Genomic DNA, 18,251 nt, shown 5'->3' with positions numbered 1-18,251 from the left:
TACAGGCATTTGGTCCAGTACTAATATGACCTTAGTAAGATTGGCTACTATTCAAGGCCTGTTCTGGTATAGTTTATTTTGATTGCATTTTTATTTTCAGTTATTTTTCAGACACTCAGTCAGTGTTTATTTCTTATTAAGAATTTTCCGTTTTTGAAAGATATTCATTACATAATGACTTTTAAATATGTGTTATCTGTATTAATATTTACCATGTAAAGCTTGCAAAATATTTAATTTAAATAATCACAACAATGTGTGAAAATATTTTTTGAACAAACAAAAATGTATGAGAATTAAATGTCAAAGCACTAAAACAGGCAATTAATAGTCATAATCGTCACAATTTATTAGGCAATTAATCGTCAGTCAAATTTCTTAATCGTGACAGCCCTAGTGTTTGCGAAGTTTAAGGCGAAATGGTGAGTCGCGTTTCGAGGTGTGCTCTTCTAACTTTAAAATTTTGGCCTGTCTGTGTTCTGAAGACGACGAAGTTTACATTCTTTTGAGTTGCAGCTAAGGCAGCCAATCAGCGTCAAGTGCTTACATTTCATAATGAGGTTGCCAGTTAAGCCCAAAGGGACACCAAATAGGTGCAAAACCACGCGTTTAAAATCCCCCACCTTAATATAGCTTTCTGAGAGAGGTTTTTAGGAAGCTTCTAAGACATTACAGACCCAACCAAAATTTTGTTGTCTACATTTCACATCACAGAACAAGGATAAATACCCGTTCAATCATTCTATGCCACCTTTAAAATATATAAATATCTAATTCTGTTCATGGGGAAATTAAACTAATTAATATAAGTGACGCTAATTTTTCTTTTTCATTTCAATACATGTTGATTAACGTTTTCAGCATTTTTTCACATTCTCCCTGAGAAAAAGACGGTCTCCATTAAGCTGCAGCTGAAGTCATATTACTCTTATGTAACAGATAAAAGGAAGATTTCCCTCATGGTGACTTTCACCAGGCAGACATTTTCTACTCTTCTATCTTGCGCTTAAATGTATAGCTTTTTCATCTCATTTCTACTATGCGTAGGGTATAGCATAAACATTCATAATGTGACAGATTAATGTTTAAATTAGAAAATAATTACAAAGAGTTTAAAAAAAAAGGTAGTACTATGCAAGTCGTCGCTACAAAGACTATTTCTAGGTTTGTTATGCTTGTTTTATCAAATGTACAGTATCACCATGTTTATCTGTGATCTTTGTCTTAGGGTGGACCACACTAAGGTTGAAGTACTGCCTGAACTGGTTGAGTTGGCTCAAGATGAAGCCAGTACAGTGCGACTGGCAGCCTTCGACACCATCATCAATCTCTTAGAGATGTTTGACAGTGGTAAGCAATATCTATGTGCTGTGCATGAATTAACTAGTTTTATTATTAAATCACATATGTGTATTCTTTAGTAAATCAAACTACATTATCTTACAACAACAAAACCATTTTCAAGGGTAGATGTAAGATAACACATACTTATTTACTTTTTCTCAAATACAGAGAAAGTCAAAAGTGTCAGAAATGAGAACTATTTGCACTTCCTGTTGTTTTCTTTATTACATCACAGAGTGATGCATCAAACACATGCTGTGTACCTTATCATATAAACAAAGACATCTTCTCTTTGTTCTCATATGTGACATTTTTTTAATGTCAGCAGACTGAAATGACAGATTTAGATGTTGGCAAGTTGCTGTTTGTGAAGAGATGCTTGCTGTGATTTAAAACTATTTTGAAAGCTCGCAACTCACTTTTCCTGTCAATTTCTCACCCTCATTTCCTTCCTGTCACCATCTTTTATAGATGACAGAAGCTGTGTGATTTTTCCCTTGGTAAAGGCATTTTGTGAAAAGTGTTTTAAAGGTGATGAGGCAGTGCTGGCTTCTCTGTCATTTCAGTATGGAAAGCTTTGTCACGGCCTCTCAGGTCAGTGTGTTTTCTTTTAACACCTAAAACACTTTTCCATATGATTTTAAGATTACGTTATTATAATGCCATGAGTTTATCCGAGCTGTTTATCTGTTAAAACAGAGTCTTTTACTGATGAGCAGCACCTCTGGTTTCTGGAGTTTTATAAGAAGCTATGTTGCCTGGGTCTGCAGCATGAAAACGGGCATTGCGAGAGCCAGCCCTACCCACTTGAGCTGGAGAACAAATACGCCCTGGTGCGCAGGAACTGCGCCTACAACTTTCCTGTGAGTTTACATTCAAAACATGTTATGTGTAAGATCTACAAAAGTGAATTGTGTGTTTGCAATGTTACTATCTCCATATCCCAAAAACTGTGCCAAGCCATTGGTGACACGTGCTGGCAAATTGAGTCAAAATGAGCAAATTTTCAAAAATGAGTTATTTATATTTGAACATTCTCTATAAAAAAAAATTCATAACATGATTTGTTGGAATCTGACAAAAATGACAGAGCTACACCTGTTTGAAGTTGAAAGAGTCAGCAAAGTCAATTTTTTGAAAAATCGTAAAAAAAAGTTAATATTTACAAATCATTGGCACACACAAATTCAGGAAAAATATGTGTTCAACTTTCTTCTTTCTTTTATTGTTTGATTGATATTGAGACAGACAGCTTTAAGATCTACTGAAATGCAATGATCTAATATAATAATACACATCAGATATTTTTCCAGTTCACCAAACATTTACTTTGCATAACAGTGAAGTCTTGTCAAAACAGATATTTTTAAAATTAGTAAAGATCGACATTATTCTTCGCTGACGCCAGAGATTTTCAGGCCAATCACAACGTACAGATTAGCTGGCCAATCAGGGACACAGCCCTTTTAAAATCAATGAGTTTTGTACATAAATCAGTGCTTTTCAGGAAGAGAGGAAAATTGGGAGATACAAAAACGTAGTATGTGGAAAATAATGTATGTTTTAACAATAAACCACGCAAAAACATTGTATTATACAGTACCAAATACACAAAATAATGTTGTTTTTTAGCAATGAAACAGGTGCTCTTTAATACCAAAACCAAAATGTCAGACGCGTATGTGGATGTATGCATCTTTGTATTAGATTAAGCATTTAGGATGGTACACCTCTTAGAAAATGTACAAATAAAGATCATTTTAGATGTTTTATGACTATTTAGAGCATTGTGATCGCTAAACGTAGATGTACTTATTTTTACGAAAACCTCAATTTCGACAAAAATCTATATTTATACTTTCTTTCGCCTGTAGCTCAAAATAAAGCTATTTGTTTTTTATACTCGACACATCTGCATGGGCGCGTTGGTGCGAGCGGCAAAAAATGACGTCAACGCGGACTGCATGAGACCCTATTTCGCGTGGAGGCTCCGCATCCGATAATGACCGAACTCGAGGCGATTCTGTCTGAGCAGGCAAGCCTGTGACGTATCTCTTTGATCAGTCCATGCAAAACAATGCATATACTACTTATCTGACACCCTGAAAGTAAAGTATAGAAACTTTGCAGTTTAAAACACAAATTCTTTTACATATGATTCAGAATTTTTGGCTTATATTTGTATTGAATGAACCACTGGACGAGGAATGAAATATAAACCTTTCTGTACTGTTTGTTTAGTAAGAAACGTTAATGAAATGATAATGTTTAATAAGGACATATTTAAGAGATTGTTGTTTTATTCATGTCCTCATATTTATATATCAAGTTCTGATGTTAAAAGCACCAGGGTTGTTCCAGCGAAAGATTCTTCTATCCTCTTCTTTGTATTTGTTTTTGACTTGATTGCTCGCGTGACCCCCTGGCGGTTCAAAGAATAGTGCAACAGCGAGCGCGTCAGCTATAAACGCCTTGTCCGTTTGTTGAGACACGCGGGATCAGCTGAGGCTCGCGTTGCGGACCAAAGCGCAAGTATAAATAAAGCTTTAGACAGTGCGCATTCCAAATCATTTTGCCAGCAGGGGTCACATTTTTATGAGGCAACATAAATAAACTGAAATAGTATACAACATACTGTACTGCATTGTAAACAAGGTGGGTTTGTGCTTGTAGAACATTACAATTTTACCTTTTTCACTTATATATATATATATATATATATATATATATATATATATATATATATATATATATATATATATATATATATATATATATATTTTTTTTTTTTTTTTTTTTTTTTTTAAAGCTATTTAGAAACAAACACAGTCTGCACATTTTACTTTAACTTCCTTGCAATAGGAACACAAACCTCTAAAACATATCTGAAACTTTTTTTAAAGGTTTAAGGACACTTGTTTGTCTAAAGGTTTCAATTGCCTTTAGAGGATACTTTTATGACAAGAAGACATTTTAGCCAACCAGTAATTTAAATCAGACATATCTATTTTTAACATCCGTCGGTGGAGACAAAGACTTCCAGAATAGCTCAACAGCTCATTTGAGGAAATTAGACCTCTGACTGCTCCATCATCAAGCACTCAAGCTTTCCTTGTTGTTAGTCTGGCTATTTATAATGACAGTCACTTAAAATGCAGTTGGTTTTTGCAATGAACAGAACCGTGATGAAGGTCGTTGAAAGTCATGTTTTGACTAAAGTACATCCAAAGACAGTTTTGTAGAAATTACTTTCTTGAATAATACATTATCATTTTGCTGTGTGACTGAAGTGGCTGTTCTTACCTTTTTTTTAAATGTTTAATATTTATTTGATTTGTTCTGTATGTGTATTTGCAGGCCATAGTGTTTTTTGCCGATCCGAACCACTTCTTGTCTGAATTGTACCGCACCTTCTCAAGCCTCTGTCACGACCCGGAGATTTCAGTACGGAGGACGGCAGCCGGGGGTTTCCACGAGGTACAAACTTCTATAAAAATAGACTATTAAGACTATAAAGAATAGGTTCATTAAATCCATGGTACATAGAAACAAGCCGAGTTAATGGATTTGGGAGCCCTAATTAAATGTAATTGACACACTTTCAATACTGGTAGTGCACAGGCAATGTGATTGTTATGCAACTTGGTCGACTCGCATTTTATATGAATTGATTACTTTTTGCAATTTCTAACTTGCACTAGTGTCTTAACTAGGTGAATAGTCAATTAAAGTAATAAATGATGTACTAACCAGGCGCCATCACTGTTACATCACTTTGAATAGCCCCTCCCACTTTGAAATCTCAGGTTTTCCTCCACTGTACATTAAAAATCATATAAGTTTGACTCTTCGTAAAGCATTTTCACATTTAGTGTGGATGGACTAAATACCCGCGGCTGGAAACTTTATCGTGCCTTTTTACAACACTGTGGGAGTGAAGAAGCCTGTTTAGAACGCAACTAACAATCTTCTCTAATCCCTATGCATTAGGTGGTCAAATTACTGGGCCCAAATGTGCATTATGTACACAAAGAGCTAATCACTTTGCTGCAGGATGATTCATTAGAGGTAAGACCTGAAGAAAAGGTTCTTGTGTGTGTTTGTTTATAGAAAAAGCTTTCAGTTTTCTGTGAAAGCTTCAGTCGGCACAGTCATTTCCTTGACACTGTGTTGTGTGAGACATGACAACTTTCTTCGCAGAAAGCTGCTACCACTCTAAAGACCTTGTCCTCATTAAGTGTCCATCCACGGTGTTCCGAATTTGCATGGAGAAATTGTTGGCTGACCATTTAAACTCCCCTCTTCCTAGATTAAGCTGATTTTGACATACTGTAGTTTGTTGACTTTAAAACTACATTTCTGTAGGAAGACTATACCTACCCCAAAGCCTAACCATAACTTATCCCTGTGTAAACTTTACATAAACTGCAATCTTATACCTCAGTTTTGATTTATTGTTCGGAATGTTGTCTCGGGAATGTTGAAACATCTATAACTTGGCAAAATCAGAAACAGGATCCACTTCCTACAGCCAACAAATCTTATGTAACCTTAATGTTTGGATGCCTACAAGGAACTTCCTTCTGGAGTGTTTGAAACAGAATAAAAGTGACATTTGTGTGTATTTTTGTTTTGTAACGAGTGCATCATCCATGTACTTAAAAGTCCACTTTCTTTTTTGAAATGTCCAATGTAAGCACACCTCTTACACCATTTATACTAGAAAGTGGCATAGAATAGTGCATAAGCATGGGATTTGGATTCTACCTCTTGTTTGCAGTTGGTCAGATAAAATATACAGTAGGCACGCCCTCAAATCACACTATTGGTCAAACCACGCGTGCCACACAATCCCTGAAAAGTGAAGCCAAAACGTCATTTGATTTTTGGTTGATTCAGATTGCCAATGAGTTTTCAGAATCTGTGCATTCACACAAATAAGATCATGTAAAGAGATATTTTTTCCAAAGTGTCTGAAGTTTGGTAATTATCCATGATTTCTCTCTTGAAAAAACCATGTGTGTGCATTTTAGACAAGATCATAATATTCCTAGGTCCTCTTTAAGGGAGCGATCCCAAAACATTTACGGGACATTTTTGTGTTCACACAGAAGCCTCTCTGCCAATTTAACGTACATTTTCTGAGACCTGAATGCATGTGTGAATGGGATTAAACAGGAAAACATTGTGAAAGCAGCACAGATCCACCTGGAAACAGTCTATGATGGTTTACTAGTAGCTGTCTGTGTATATTAAGCTGGGATAGAGAATGTATTTTAATATAGAAAAAATTACACACTCCACCTTTAACACAAAACTACCAAGCATTCATTATAGGTGCCAGACATGCCATGTCTACACTTGTGTCTGTTGGGGTGTGTGTGCGCAAGCATGCTAGCTTTGCGGAGGTTGCATGCAGGCTGCGTGGGATGAATGAATACAATGCTTCTCTCTTGCTGAGACTGAGAGTGGTATTGTGTTTTTTTCTGTCATGATCTCCTGAGAGGTGTTAGTCACATACTGCATTAGCATCCACTACAGTGATACGCAAAACTCCATGAACACCACTGGCACTCAAACCAAAAATGAGTAAATGACAAAAAAAGCGTAATCTGTTATAGTTACCACTATAGGACCTCGTGACAAAGATGTGTCATTTTACAGCATGTCTAGTTTTGAAAGACCTGACCTTTTGTGGACGGTCAAGGTGTTTTTAAAAAGTTTGACGAGAAATGTGTGTTGACCTGATTCTGCAGGTACTGGATGCTTTGTTGAACAATCTTCAGGAGACTTTAGAGCTAGCCACATCCAGAGGAGACGGACCAGGACCCGAGAGCAAGGTAACAGACAAACTTTACTTTTTAAAGATATCGGCCTTTTGGTTGATACTGTATATATAAATACAACAACAACCTGAAAAATGTAAAGGATTAGTCAATTTTCTTTGAAAAAAATCCATATAATTTACTCACCACCATGTCATCCAAAATGTGGATGTCTTTCTTTGTTCAGTAGAGAAGAAATTATGTTTTTTGAGGAAAACATTCCAGGATTTTTCTCGTTTTAATGGACTTTAATGGACCCCAACATTAAAATTGCAGTTTTCAAAGAACTCTTTACGATCCCATAGGAGGCATAAGGGTCTTATCAAGCAAAACGATTTTCATTTTTGGCAAAAAAAAAAAAAATGCACCTTTAAACCACAATTTCTCGTCTTCCTCCGGTCCTGTGACGCGCCAGCGCAACGTCCCTTAATACGTCATCACGTCAAGAGGTCACAGATGAAGTATGCGAAACTACACCCCAGTGTTTACAAGTGTGGAGAAAAAGAACCGTTCATACGTTGTTTTAGGTGGAATAATACTAATTAATGTCTTTGTGTCAGTTTATTGTTTAAAATTGTCCACAAATGTGCATTTCATATATGTAACACATGACTTTTCCACGTCATTACGCAATTACGTGAGGTCGCACTGGCTCGTCACACAGCCGGAAGAAGATGAAGTTGTGGTTTAAAGGTGCATATTTTTATTTTTATTGCCAAAAATGACAATCGTTTCGCTAGATAAGACCCTTATGCCTCGTTCGGGATCGTTTAGAGTCCTTTGAAACTGCAATTTTAAACTGCATTAAAACTGTTAAGTGTTGGGGTCCATTAAAGTCCATTAAAATAAGAAAAATCCTGGAATATTTTCCTCAAAAAACATAATTGCTTCTCGACTGAACAAAGAAAGACATCAACATTTTGATGACATGGTGGTGAGTAAATTATCTGGATTTTTTTAAGAAAATTGACTAATCCTTTAAGGAAATTCAATCGCCCGATCAACACTAATGAATATTAAGTAGGTGACCTAGTTTGCCATTGCTGAAGCTGCATGTTTTGCATATTCATCTACAGTTGCATATTCATAATACCTCCAAATTGCACGGCTATTTACATCATAAGTAATATAAGGAACATTAAATATTGATTTGAAATATTTTATTAGCTAATTTTTAACAAATGCAATTTATTATATTGTCATATATGTTATTGAAAGATATATTTATATTTAATTTTTGTGTAATATTAAAATGTACCTGTCAAAATGAGTTGCAAGCATCTGCATTACAGTGTGTTTTTAGTTTTGATTGGTTGTTATTGGCAGTAACAAACCTGCAAATGTTGCGACTAGCCAATCAAAATCAAGCATTCCACTGCCATGTTATAAAGCAAAATAACAAATAGGCCTTATAAAACAAGCATCTGTCATTCACTCTTGCAGCAGGTCAACGTTCCAGATCTGGTTTCTGCTCTGGTGACAGCAGAACAGAAAGCAGCGTCTTCACTACACTGGAGAGTTCACGAGAAGCTCCTGCAGTGCTACTCCTGTTTGCCTCGCGTCATCTCTGGAGACCAGATCTATTTCCGCTTCCTTCAGAGGATGTTCAGCATCATCACCAACAATGTAACATGCTTTTTGCTTACACACATACAGCACACACTCCTGCACACTGTCTCACTTATGACCCATGTCTGTTCTGTTTGTTCTGTTCTAGAACGTTCTACCAGTCCAGCGGGAAGCCGTAAGAACATTATGTGTGTTTTTACGATATAATCGCAAACAGGAGCAGAGGCAAGAGATAATTAACAAAATAAAACAAGGTAAAGGGGTAGAGAATAACTAATTTCATTTTTTGTGTGTATGTGTGAGAGATATAGTTGTTCAAAACTGTTCTCTTCTGAATTTAAGAGCTTGCTCAAGGTAGAAGCTACTGGAACAGGCTGCGCTATCTGGACCTGTGTGACATCACAATAGACCTCTTCTCCAAATCATATTTTTGCAAGCATTTCCTTACTATGGCACTCGAGTTGGTCAGCGACCCCGTGGCCAACGTCAGGTGACAGCTTATGGTTCATTGTGTCCACAACCATGCACGTCATTCCAGACAAGCAATACTTGTGTTTTTCATCTACAGTCTCTCCTCATTTACGTTTGATGTTTAATTCACATTAAAAGTGGGATCTTGGTTCAGTGAGTTTTCAATGTGGGCGGTAACCCGGTGCGACATGGCATAAATAGAAACAATACAACTGTCAAAATTAAGTGTTGCCTGTTGTCACTTATGTGGAAAAGACAGCTTTTATTATCTGATGTGCCGTGCCTGGATATTAATAGTTTTTTTTCAATCAGCTAAACTTTTAGCATAAATTAACTCTTTCCCTGTCAGTGCTGTTTAAAAAAGTTGCCAGCCAGCGTTCACATTTTTTATGATTTATGACAAAAATGTAATGCCTTCCAGAAAATGTTCTTCTTTAAATATATAATCATACAATATATCAAATGAAAGAACAGACCCTCTGTTTTCAGAAAAAAAGTTTCATCCTACCTTCATTTGTTCTCTTTTTATCACCTCTCAAATATGGGTAGGTTTCTTCGAAAATACCAAATTTTGAACAAAAAGTTGAGATAATTGCATTTTTGTAAAGGTGTTTTGATAGACATTCGATTCAGAGCAATGACCAAAACATACACGGAGTTCTAACTGTTTACCCTAATGGTGCATTCACACGGGGCGTAAGCGCTAACGCTTCCCATTCACTTTTAATGGGTAACGTCATGCGTTGAACATTTCAAGCGGCAATGCGCGCATCAGCCTTATGAATATAACCTAGGCAGAGCCAGCCAATTACGTTTATGGAAGACCGGAGCATAGGTTGCGGCCACTGTGATTGGCTGTTGGCCACGCTTCAGACAAGCCTTCTGTCAGGCGTTAACGCTTTCGCCCCGTGTTAATGTACTGTAAGGGGTTGCTTCTGGGTTTTATAAGATGGGTAAGAGTGCCACCTGGTGGATAATAGCGGAAATTCAGATTGCCGGAAAAAACTCGTCTTTGGAAGGGAAGCGTTTTCTCTTTATTGACGAGGTAACTTGTCAAAGGTGGGGAAAGTGTTAAAAGACATTTATTTTAATTTTAGTATATTAAATAAAACATTTTTATTAACAGGGTGTGATTTTAAATTGATTTATATAAAATGCATTAATTTCAGAAGTCAATTTTGCTTCACTTTAACGTCATACAGTAATCTGTCACCCTTGCAGGTATAAGCTTTGTTATATGCTACCCAAACTGAGATCCACCATCAGACCATCAGACAAACATCTGCTTCAACAGCTGGAGTTTTGTGTGCGGAAATTGTTGTGCCGTGAAAAGGACAAAGATGTAGTGGGTACTCTGCGCAAAGTGAGGCTCTCCTTAAAACTTTAACAGGATATATAACAAAGCTATTACTCAGAAACAATAAAAATCCTCAAATTGTTGCTATTTTTTCTCAGACAGTTTTGGAGCTGGACAAACTGGACATTACAGAGCCGGTATAAAAGATGTGTGACTTTTTTACATACCTGAAGCTGAATACTGTGTAAGCTACTTGACTGTTAATATTAAAAGAACTGTTCACATTTACAGTATCATAAGAGGCATGAAAGAGAGCTCTTGGATCAGAAGAAAGAGAAGGAAGAGGCTCTTTTACTTGAAATGGTGAGAAGTGTACTGTTTGGTTCACCTTTTACATGAATAAAAGTGGGTAATAGATACTTGCACTGTATAATGTGGTTGATCAAGTAATTTCAGAACCAGAAACCATCTTTATTTCTTTATAATAGCTGCTCCTTATATTGTGTTTGTGTTTTGCTTACATAGGAACTGTTGGAACGACAGCAGAGCGAAGCCAAACTAGCTGGAGAGAAACAAGCTGATAAGAAACGTGAGTCAGGTTTATCCATTATCAAACATAAACAAAAATACATCTAATAGCAGTCCGAACACGTCTAGGCTTTGTAATGTTATTGTTTTGCAGAGAGAGAAAGCAAGTCAAGCATGTCTGGTAGTAAAGGAATGTCAGGATCCACATCAGGAGCAACATCAGCCAGTTCTACTGGTGAGCATCTGTTCCTGATGAAAATAAATCTTCACTGATTTATGCCAAAATAAAAACAAAAGCTCAAAATAGAACATTTAATCAAATAACCATGGCAGAAAATTAACTTTTTTCCAGTAATGAATGCAGTATAAAGACATAATAAAATGGGAAGCATTAAAATCTGAAAGTTTACAATTAGTAAATACTGAAAAACATTTCAATGGAGGCTTCAATATTAATATTTTAGGGAAGGAGATGCGAAGAGCCAAACTAGCTCGAAGTCGTTCACTCAGTGGCCATCCCACAACACCCAAGATGACAAGCTCAGACAAAACCTTGTAAGTTACAGACTCACTTTATTTCACTTGTGTTGCATTGCCGAGTCAGTAAAGCCTATGTTTGTCCTTGAATTTGTTGTCATGTGTTTGCTTTAACCTGTCACCTGTCATCTCAAATTTTTTCTTCAGAAAAGTAAAGGATTCAGGAAGTTGCCCTGGATCAGGAAAGAGCGCTATGCTACCAATAAATGGTAACTATTAGAATTTCAACTATTCGAATTTCAAGCTGTTGTCCTTGCCTCAAACATTTAGTTTCACACGCTTGTATTTAATTTTTTTAGATGATAACTTGCGACCCCACCACTTTAATGTAACTTCTTCAATCTCCTCCACGCCATCAACTTCGTCCATGCCTGTACTGATCCGCAGCAACACAAGCAGCTCTGTGGATCACCGGAGTAATGGGAATAAAGACACACAATCCAGAAAGCTCTCTGTGTATGTCTACCTGAATTAAAGTCTTGGATAGAGCACAACAGTGGCCAAAAATCTTTTAAGCACCCCTAGTTCCTATTTATTTTCTCCATAAGGATTTCTATATATCTAAGCCATTAACCAAACATTTCCAACATTATAAAACATGAATGAGTATATGAATATTTGAGAGAAAGACAGATATGTAGCTGAATACTTTTACTTGCATCCCTCGAAGTATTGCGAATGATGTTGTCAAATATAAATTTATTTTTTATATGTAATGAAAAGTTATTTCTTTAAAGGGGACATATCATGAAAATCTGACTTTTCCCTGTTTAAGTGATATAATTCATTGAAGTCATTGAAATTTGGCTCCCCTTGTGATGTCAGAAAGGGATAATACCACCCCTAATCGGCACCATCCAACCACGACACTGCCAGTTAGTGCATAGATCAACTTACCACCAAAACCATCACATTTTTGCTTACACCTACAAAGAGGCAATTTTAACATGCTATAATAAATTATCTGTATGCTATTTTGAGCTAAAACTTCACATACATACTCTGGGAACACCAAAGATTTATTTGATATCTTAAAAAAAGCGTCCGCATCGAGTTAAAAACATTCCAACTTTTCAGAATGCCGCAAGCACACCGCAGGTCATGTGACAAGAACCAACCAACAGTCGCGTTTTCAGCGCTGTTTTAGAGACGAAATGTGAACCGCCCCTTAAGGTGCAATGTGGGACATTTAGCGGCATCTAGTGGTGACACTGTGAATTGCAACCCCATGGCTCAGTCCACAGCTAACCCCTCTTTTTCGAAATACCTAGAGAAGCTACGGTAGCCACCACAGGACAAAAACTTCATCGTCTGAGAGAACGTAGTGACAAAATGCGCTCTATAGAACGGTTTGTCTGTAGAAACAAAAAAACTTTTGTGTATATTAATACGGCTCATTCGAAGGTAATAAAAACAATACAGTTCATTGTGTAGGGTCTTTATACACCACTGATAGTATAGTACAGAGGATCTCTGAAGAGATCCCTCTAAAAGTCCCATATTGCACCTTTAATGAATTTGAATAATTATATATATATATATATATATATATATATATATATATATATATATATATATATATATAAATATATATATATATATATATTTATATATATATATATATATATTACTTATGGAGAAAATGAAAAAGGTTTTTACATCTGGAACCTACCAGTTTTATACTGTTTATTAAACTTATGAATACTTGTGAACTGTAAGTTTCAGTCAGAGTGTTCGTAACTACCTTTCTGTTTTTTTGTCCGACAGACAACGGAAGTCAAATTCCTTTGGAATGCAATCTGGGAGAGAGTGATAAAAACTTTGCCTTCTGACTTATGAAGCCTCTTTCTGAAAGACTTAGCGTTCTGCAGCAACAGTATCGGCCATTTCGATGTGTCCATTCCTCTCTCCTCTATACCAGAAACGGCTTAAGATGTATTGGGACATCAAAAATGGCCTGCATCGATCCATCTCTGCCTTATTTCAACTAAAAACTAACATCACTTGTCATTAAATGAAACTACGAAAGAGTTGAGGAGTAATTGAATGTATTTAATTTACTGCCTCATTATTTTATTTCTTGTATTATAGCATGCTTTGCAAATTCTCTGTTTTATATTTTTGAAGTGGTTAAGAGAAAAAGAAGCACTATGTATTTTTATGATTGACCCGACTCCTTGAGGAGTTTCGAAACTCTCCATTCTATCCCACCAATGAGATTGTGCCTGGTGTTGTCTAGCACCTGACTGATTAACGCCAACATCCTAGTACCCAATGAATAAACGTTATGTTGAATATGATGTTTTTAATGAATTTAAGTTGAACACCATGTTTAAGTGGTGATACTTACAGTACAAGAAGACATATTTCTATAGGCAGCACAAAACAAAATAAGATGACATGTAACATTATACTGTGTAGGTAACACTCTCAATCACAACTAATAAACTTTAAATCAACAGTAAACATACATGTAGTTGTTGTCCTCGTAGACAATTGCAAACAAAATAATTCTGCAAATACATATTGTGTTGTGACTATATTATATTCTAAAATTAAGTCCACCGTTTGTGAAGATAAACATTACATTCAATTTAATCTGGTTATCCAAGCAAATGGTGAGGAATGGACATAGATCAGTGTTCCCAACCAATCCAACACCAAACCAGAAATGTGCTTTCCTTAAAAACATACCATAAAATAAAAAATCTGTTAGTTACCCTTGTGTAATTTCAAACCACTATTACTTTCTTTCAAGGAACACTAAGGGTTCATTTTTTAGTAATGTTGACAGTTTCAGTTTTTCTATACAAAGAAAGTGAATGATGATTGAGGCTGACTCACTTAACACAAGTAACACTCTGCCAAGTAACTCATTTTGTGTTTTTTACATATTATATTGGAAATCATTCAGCATTATCATTAATTTTATTAAAATGAGCATGCTTACATTTTTTTTTTAATAAATAACATTTAATACTATTGGAGAAAAGACTCTTTATGTAATAAGACACATACTGTAAGCTTGTTGCTATTTGGGGTTTCAACAGGTTCTGGGATCACGAGAAGCTTTCTCGTGAAAAGTCTAACAGCAAATCTATTAATGAATTAAATATTAATTATAGTTTAATTATAATTATAGTATTTTTTTCCAAGTATCGCTCTCCTAGTTGGGAACCACTGACATGAGTAATTGTATAGATATAAATAAACATGCACAATTGGTTTCTATACACGTCATTAGTTCTTTGTTGGGTCGACGACACGTCCTATGTAGAGAATGCATTTCGTGGCCTCATGGTAGACAACGAAAATGAATGGTCGGTTGAATGTAAGCCTTGGAGGAAGAGGGTCCATGAAGGGATTGCTGGAGGCATCACTCACTGAGCCTCCTGTTTCATCCACCTCAAATGCAACACTCTGTACTACCTGAAACCAATGCGGCATTGGTCAAAGTATGCTAATATCCACACACTGTACATATGCTCATCATGCAGAATAATATATTTCGTAATAATATTTAAATTTCACCTCATGATATATGTACAGTACTGTGCCAAAGTCTTAGGACACCATGCAATTGTATAGTGATCGTATATAATTATTTCTCAGTCTCTTTATTAGAATACAACCAGAAAATACAGGAAATGTTTATGTAGTATTAAAAACAGTATAAAAGTATAAGCTGAAGTGTCAAGTATTTAGGGTAAACTCCCCTTCCACTTGAGCAGGCAAATGCCAAGAGAGGTCACACTTAATACTGATGCCTGAAGAAAACATTAAGTCCTGAAAATTAAAAAAAATTTGTACATATTTCCTGTATGTTTCCTGTATAAATATATCCTGTATTAATATTTTCCTGTGTAAAAATAATATGGATGGACCTTAAAACTTCCAAAACAACAAGTCTGCTGGTGGTGGCCTAAGACTTTGCACAGTACTGCATATTATATATATATATATATATATATATATATATATATATATATATATATATATATATATATATATATATATAAGCGAACACCAATGGCATCAGGCCATGCTCTCAACAACAATGGTTGAAATTCAGTTGTGTAAATTCAGAGATAGACATGAAATACACATTAAGAATGAAATGTAATGAAATATTCACATGCATATTCATTCAACACCATGTACATTAGGTGTCATTAACATCTCAGGGTTAAAGGTCTCATACCTCTGACAGTTTTAGGCCTGCTGTACTGCTAATTCCAGACAGATCTGCACTGCCCTCAAAGATCTCTTTAATGCCCAAGCTAGACAGACTCATCTTTAGTGAAGAAGACTGCTTCAGTGAAAATCTTGGCAGCTGAACCTCCAATTTCCTAAAGAAAGACAAAAATTGTGTTTTAAGGAAAAAATACAACATTCAGGTTGTTCCCAAGATCTCAAATGGTTTAAGTTTTTTTTTTTTTTTTACTAAAAACAACAATAAACACCAATATGTAACAACATGAGGGTGAGTAAATAGACACTAAAACAGAATTAAAATTTTGGGGTGAACTATTGACTTTAAATTACTTGATTCAACAGGCTATGTAACTATACTGCATTTGTGTCAAGTAAACTATCTGACTTTGCTTTGATGCAGATATTTTGTTATTCAAAAATAAATAATAATAATAATATGCCAAAAAAGGTAAAAGGCAGATTACACGACTCACGTCTTTTTCAGCTTTGTGACCCATCCGCGAAATACGTGACCAGATATGGCTTCTTCAATGTGGGTGTAATCCACATCTTCATCTGGAAGCAGGACAAGCATGGTGATACCCTCTTCACAAGGCAGTCTCAGAATGCCAACCTTAAGTGTGGGGTCGTAGGCCAGGTAATATTTGTCTGAGCGAAACATCATGGGCACTTGCACAATGTTATACTTGTTGACATAGAAACGCTCCTCTTGGGTGTTGTTAACGTTGAAGGGTTGCTGCCACTGGCCTGTTAAAGATCAAGAAAAGACATTTAAAGCTGAAGTCATTTTTAGTAATTTCTTGCTACATAAAATCATCCTACATAATGTAAAGGACATTCTGTGAAAGTATAACCTTAATATCTTTAAGATTGACTGAGTAAGGTCATATCAAAGATTGAAATTAAATGTTGATGCTCCTACTTCACAAAAAGATTATGAGACAGACAGGGTCACATACTGTGGTCAAAGCATATATCAGCTCATGTCTAAAATCTCAATGGATTATTTTCCAATATAGCAGTAACATTGATATAAATATCAAATGTATCTCACCTGTGAAGTAAGAAGCACTTACAAACATGGCCATGGTTTGGGGGTCGACTGTCTTAACCATCTCACTGATCTTTGCCCCCGTTCGGCCTCTTACATAATCATTGATGCTTCCTTTTGCCATCTGCCCATCAGCATAATTCACCTTTTGAACATCTGCATTATAAAACTGCTTAACCTTGCTGGTAAAGCTGGAATCTGCCTCAACTTGCTGGCTAGTGAAAAGGCCGGTGGCCTGGATCTGAGAGGTGGTCTCTCTAAGATGCTGGAGTAAGGTTTGAATCCTTTCTGGCTCTCCATCTTTCTCCATTGAGGCCACACCTATGCCCTGAAGCAGCTCACTGCGAGAGGTCCCACCAGCCCCTGCTGCTAATGTTGCTAAACCTAAAGTAGCCCCTAAAGTTGAAATCACTACATTTTCATCACTTGCACTGGAAATGGCGCTGTACAGCCGAGTAGCAAAGTCTGCATTCTTGTTGGCAAGCTCTTCAACGTCTGCAGTTTGGCCGAAAACACATAGAGCAAGGATGGGTGCACAGATCAGGAGTTCGATGAAACCCATCTTCACAGTCTCAATAGTGCTTCTGTGCATTCAAGAAAAATATTTAAAGACATCATGAGTATATAATATAGAAAAACACAGAATATTTAATTAATGTCTAAGACCTTGCCATTAAATTGTATAAACTGATATAAATTATTTATCAATTCTACTGTTAAATAAGCCAGACAATTAACCATGGGTTTACTACAGTAACTATAGTTTAGCTATGTTTACTATACATTTACTATGGTCTCAGTACAATAACCATACGTCTTTTACTATGACATAAGCTAATGTTAATAAATCTACAAAAAACACATGCTATAACAACAACAACAAAAAACATTGGTTAATTTCTGAAAGGGCATAGGTTAAGTAATCATTATTTACCCAGCTACAATAGCAACAGAATGTATTATAACACGTATATTACAAGGATTATAAGATGTAACAATTTATTGATTGCAATGCCGAAGACATTTAAACGCTGCGATGACTGCGCATGTAAACATAGACTGCGCCTGCTAACAACATCATCATAGCATGCGTTAATACACATTATAGAAATAAAAATGAATTCGTCAATGTGGTCAAATTAACAACTGCGTGCATAAAATATTAGTAAATATCTAGTATCTTAAATACTCTCCCTAAAGCGAACAATAGCAGAAAATTCTGGAGGCCAGACTACTTACAAATGTCTGCTTCGACGTCACAGCCCCGATTCTCTGATATATGGATAAAGATCTGTTTTAAATCGTCCACTACAATATAACAGAATAATAATTATAACGGAGAACTCAGTTCACATGACGCCATCAATAACAAACCATCCGCACGAAGATTACGCAACATCCGCACTTGCGCATT

At 36.0% G+C, this 18,251-nt stretch overlaps 2 protein-coding genes across 2 annotated transcripts in view; one reads left to right on the top strand and one right to left on the bottom strand.

The window, feature by feature from the left end:
- ppp4r4 (protein phosphatase 4, regulatory subunit 4) overlaps positions 1–14,531 on the top strand; it is a 26,614-nt gene extending 12,083 nt beyond the window's left edge. Inside the window, exons 8-25 of the mRNA XM_065256945.2 lie at positions 1,229–1,350; positions 1,816–1,938; positions 2,044–2,207; positions 4,702–4,821; positions 5,335–5,412; positions 7,101–7,184; positions 8,613–8,795; positions 8,887–8,992; positions 9,081–9,228; positions 10,431–10,572; positions 10,665–10,703; positions 10,798–10,869; positions 11,032–11,095; positions 11,189–11,269; positions 11,499–11,589; positions 11,719–11,780; positions 11,871–12,027; positions 13,339–14,531. Coding sequence (XP_065113017.1) covers positions 1,229–1,350; positions 1,816–1,938; positions 2,044–2,207; positions 4,702–4,821; positions 5,335–5,412; positions 7,101–7,184; positions 8,613–8,795; positions 8,887–8,992; positions 9,081–9,228; positions 10,431–10,572; positions 10,665–10,703; positions 10,798–10,869; positions 11,032–11,095; positions 11,189–11,269; positions 11,499–11,589; positions 11,719–11,780; positions 11,871–12,027; positions 13,339–13,384 — 1,882 coding nt within the window. The 3' untranslated portion in view covers positions 13,385–14,531. The remainder of the gene's footprint in view (positions 1–1,228; positions 1,351–1,815; positions 1,939–2,043; positions 2,208–4,701; positions 4,822–5,334; positions 5,413–7,100; positions 7,185–8,612; positions 8,796–8,886; positions 8,993–9,080; positions 9,229–10,430; positions 10,573–10,664; positions 10,704–10,797; positions 10,870–11,031; positions 11,096–11,188; positions 11,270–11,498; positions 11,590–11,718; positions 11,781–11,870; positions 12,028–13,338) is intronic.
- On the bottom strand, positions 13,986–18,251 carry serpina10a (serpin peptidase inhibitor, clade A (alpha-1 antiproteinase, antitrypsin), member 10a). The gene is made up of 5 exons (XM_065256946.2): positions 18,077–18,251; positions 16,841–17,421; positions 16,260–16,533; positions 15,773–15,920; positions 13,986–15,000 (listed from the first exon to the last, which is right to left on the bottom strand). Exons 2-5 carry the CDS (start codon positions 17,397–17,399, stop codon positions 14,812–14,814), a joined length of 1,170 nt encoding a protein of 389 aa, XP_065113018.1. The 5' UTR covers positions 17,400–17,421; positions 18,077–18,251; the 3' UTR covers positions 13,986–14,811.

Source organism: Paramisgurnus dabryanus, chromosome 12 (assembly GCF_030506205.2).
Source record: "Paramisgurnus dabryanus chromosome 12, PD_genome_1.1, whole genome shotgun sequence".
Classification (NCBI taxonomy): Eukaryota; Metazoa; Chordata; class Actinopteri; order Cypriniformes; family Cobitidae; genus Paramisgurnus; species Paramisgurnus dabryanus.
Note: the sequence above shows the minus strand (reverse complement) of the source record. Positions and strands in the feature narration are given on the sequence as shown.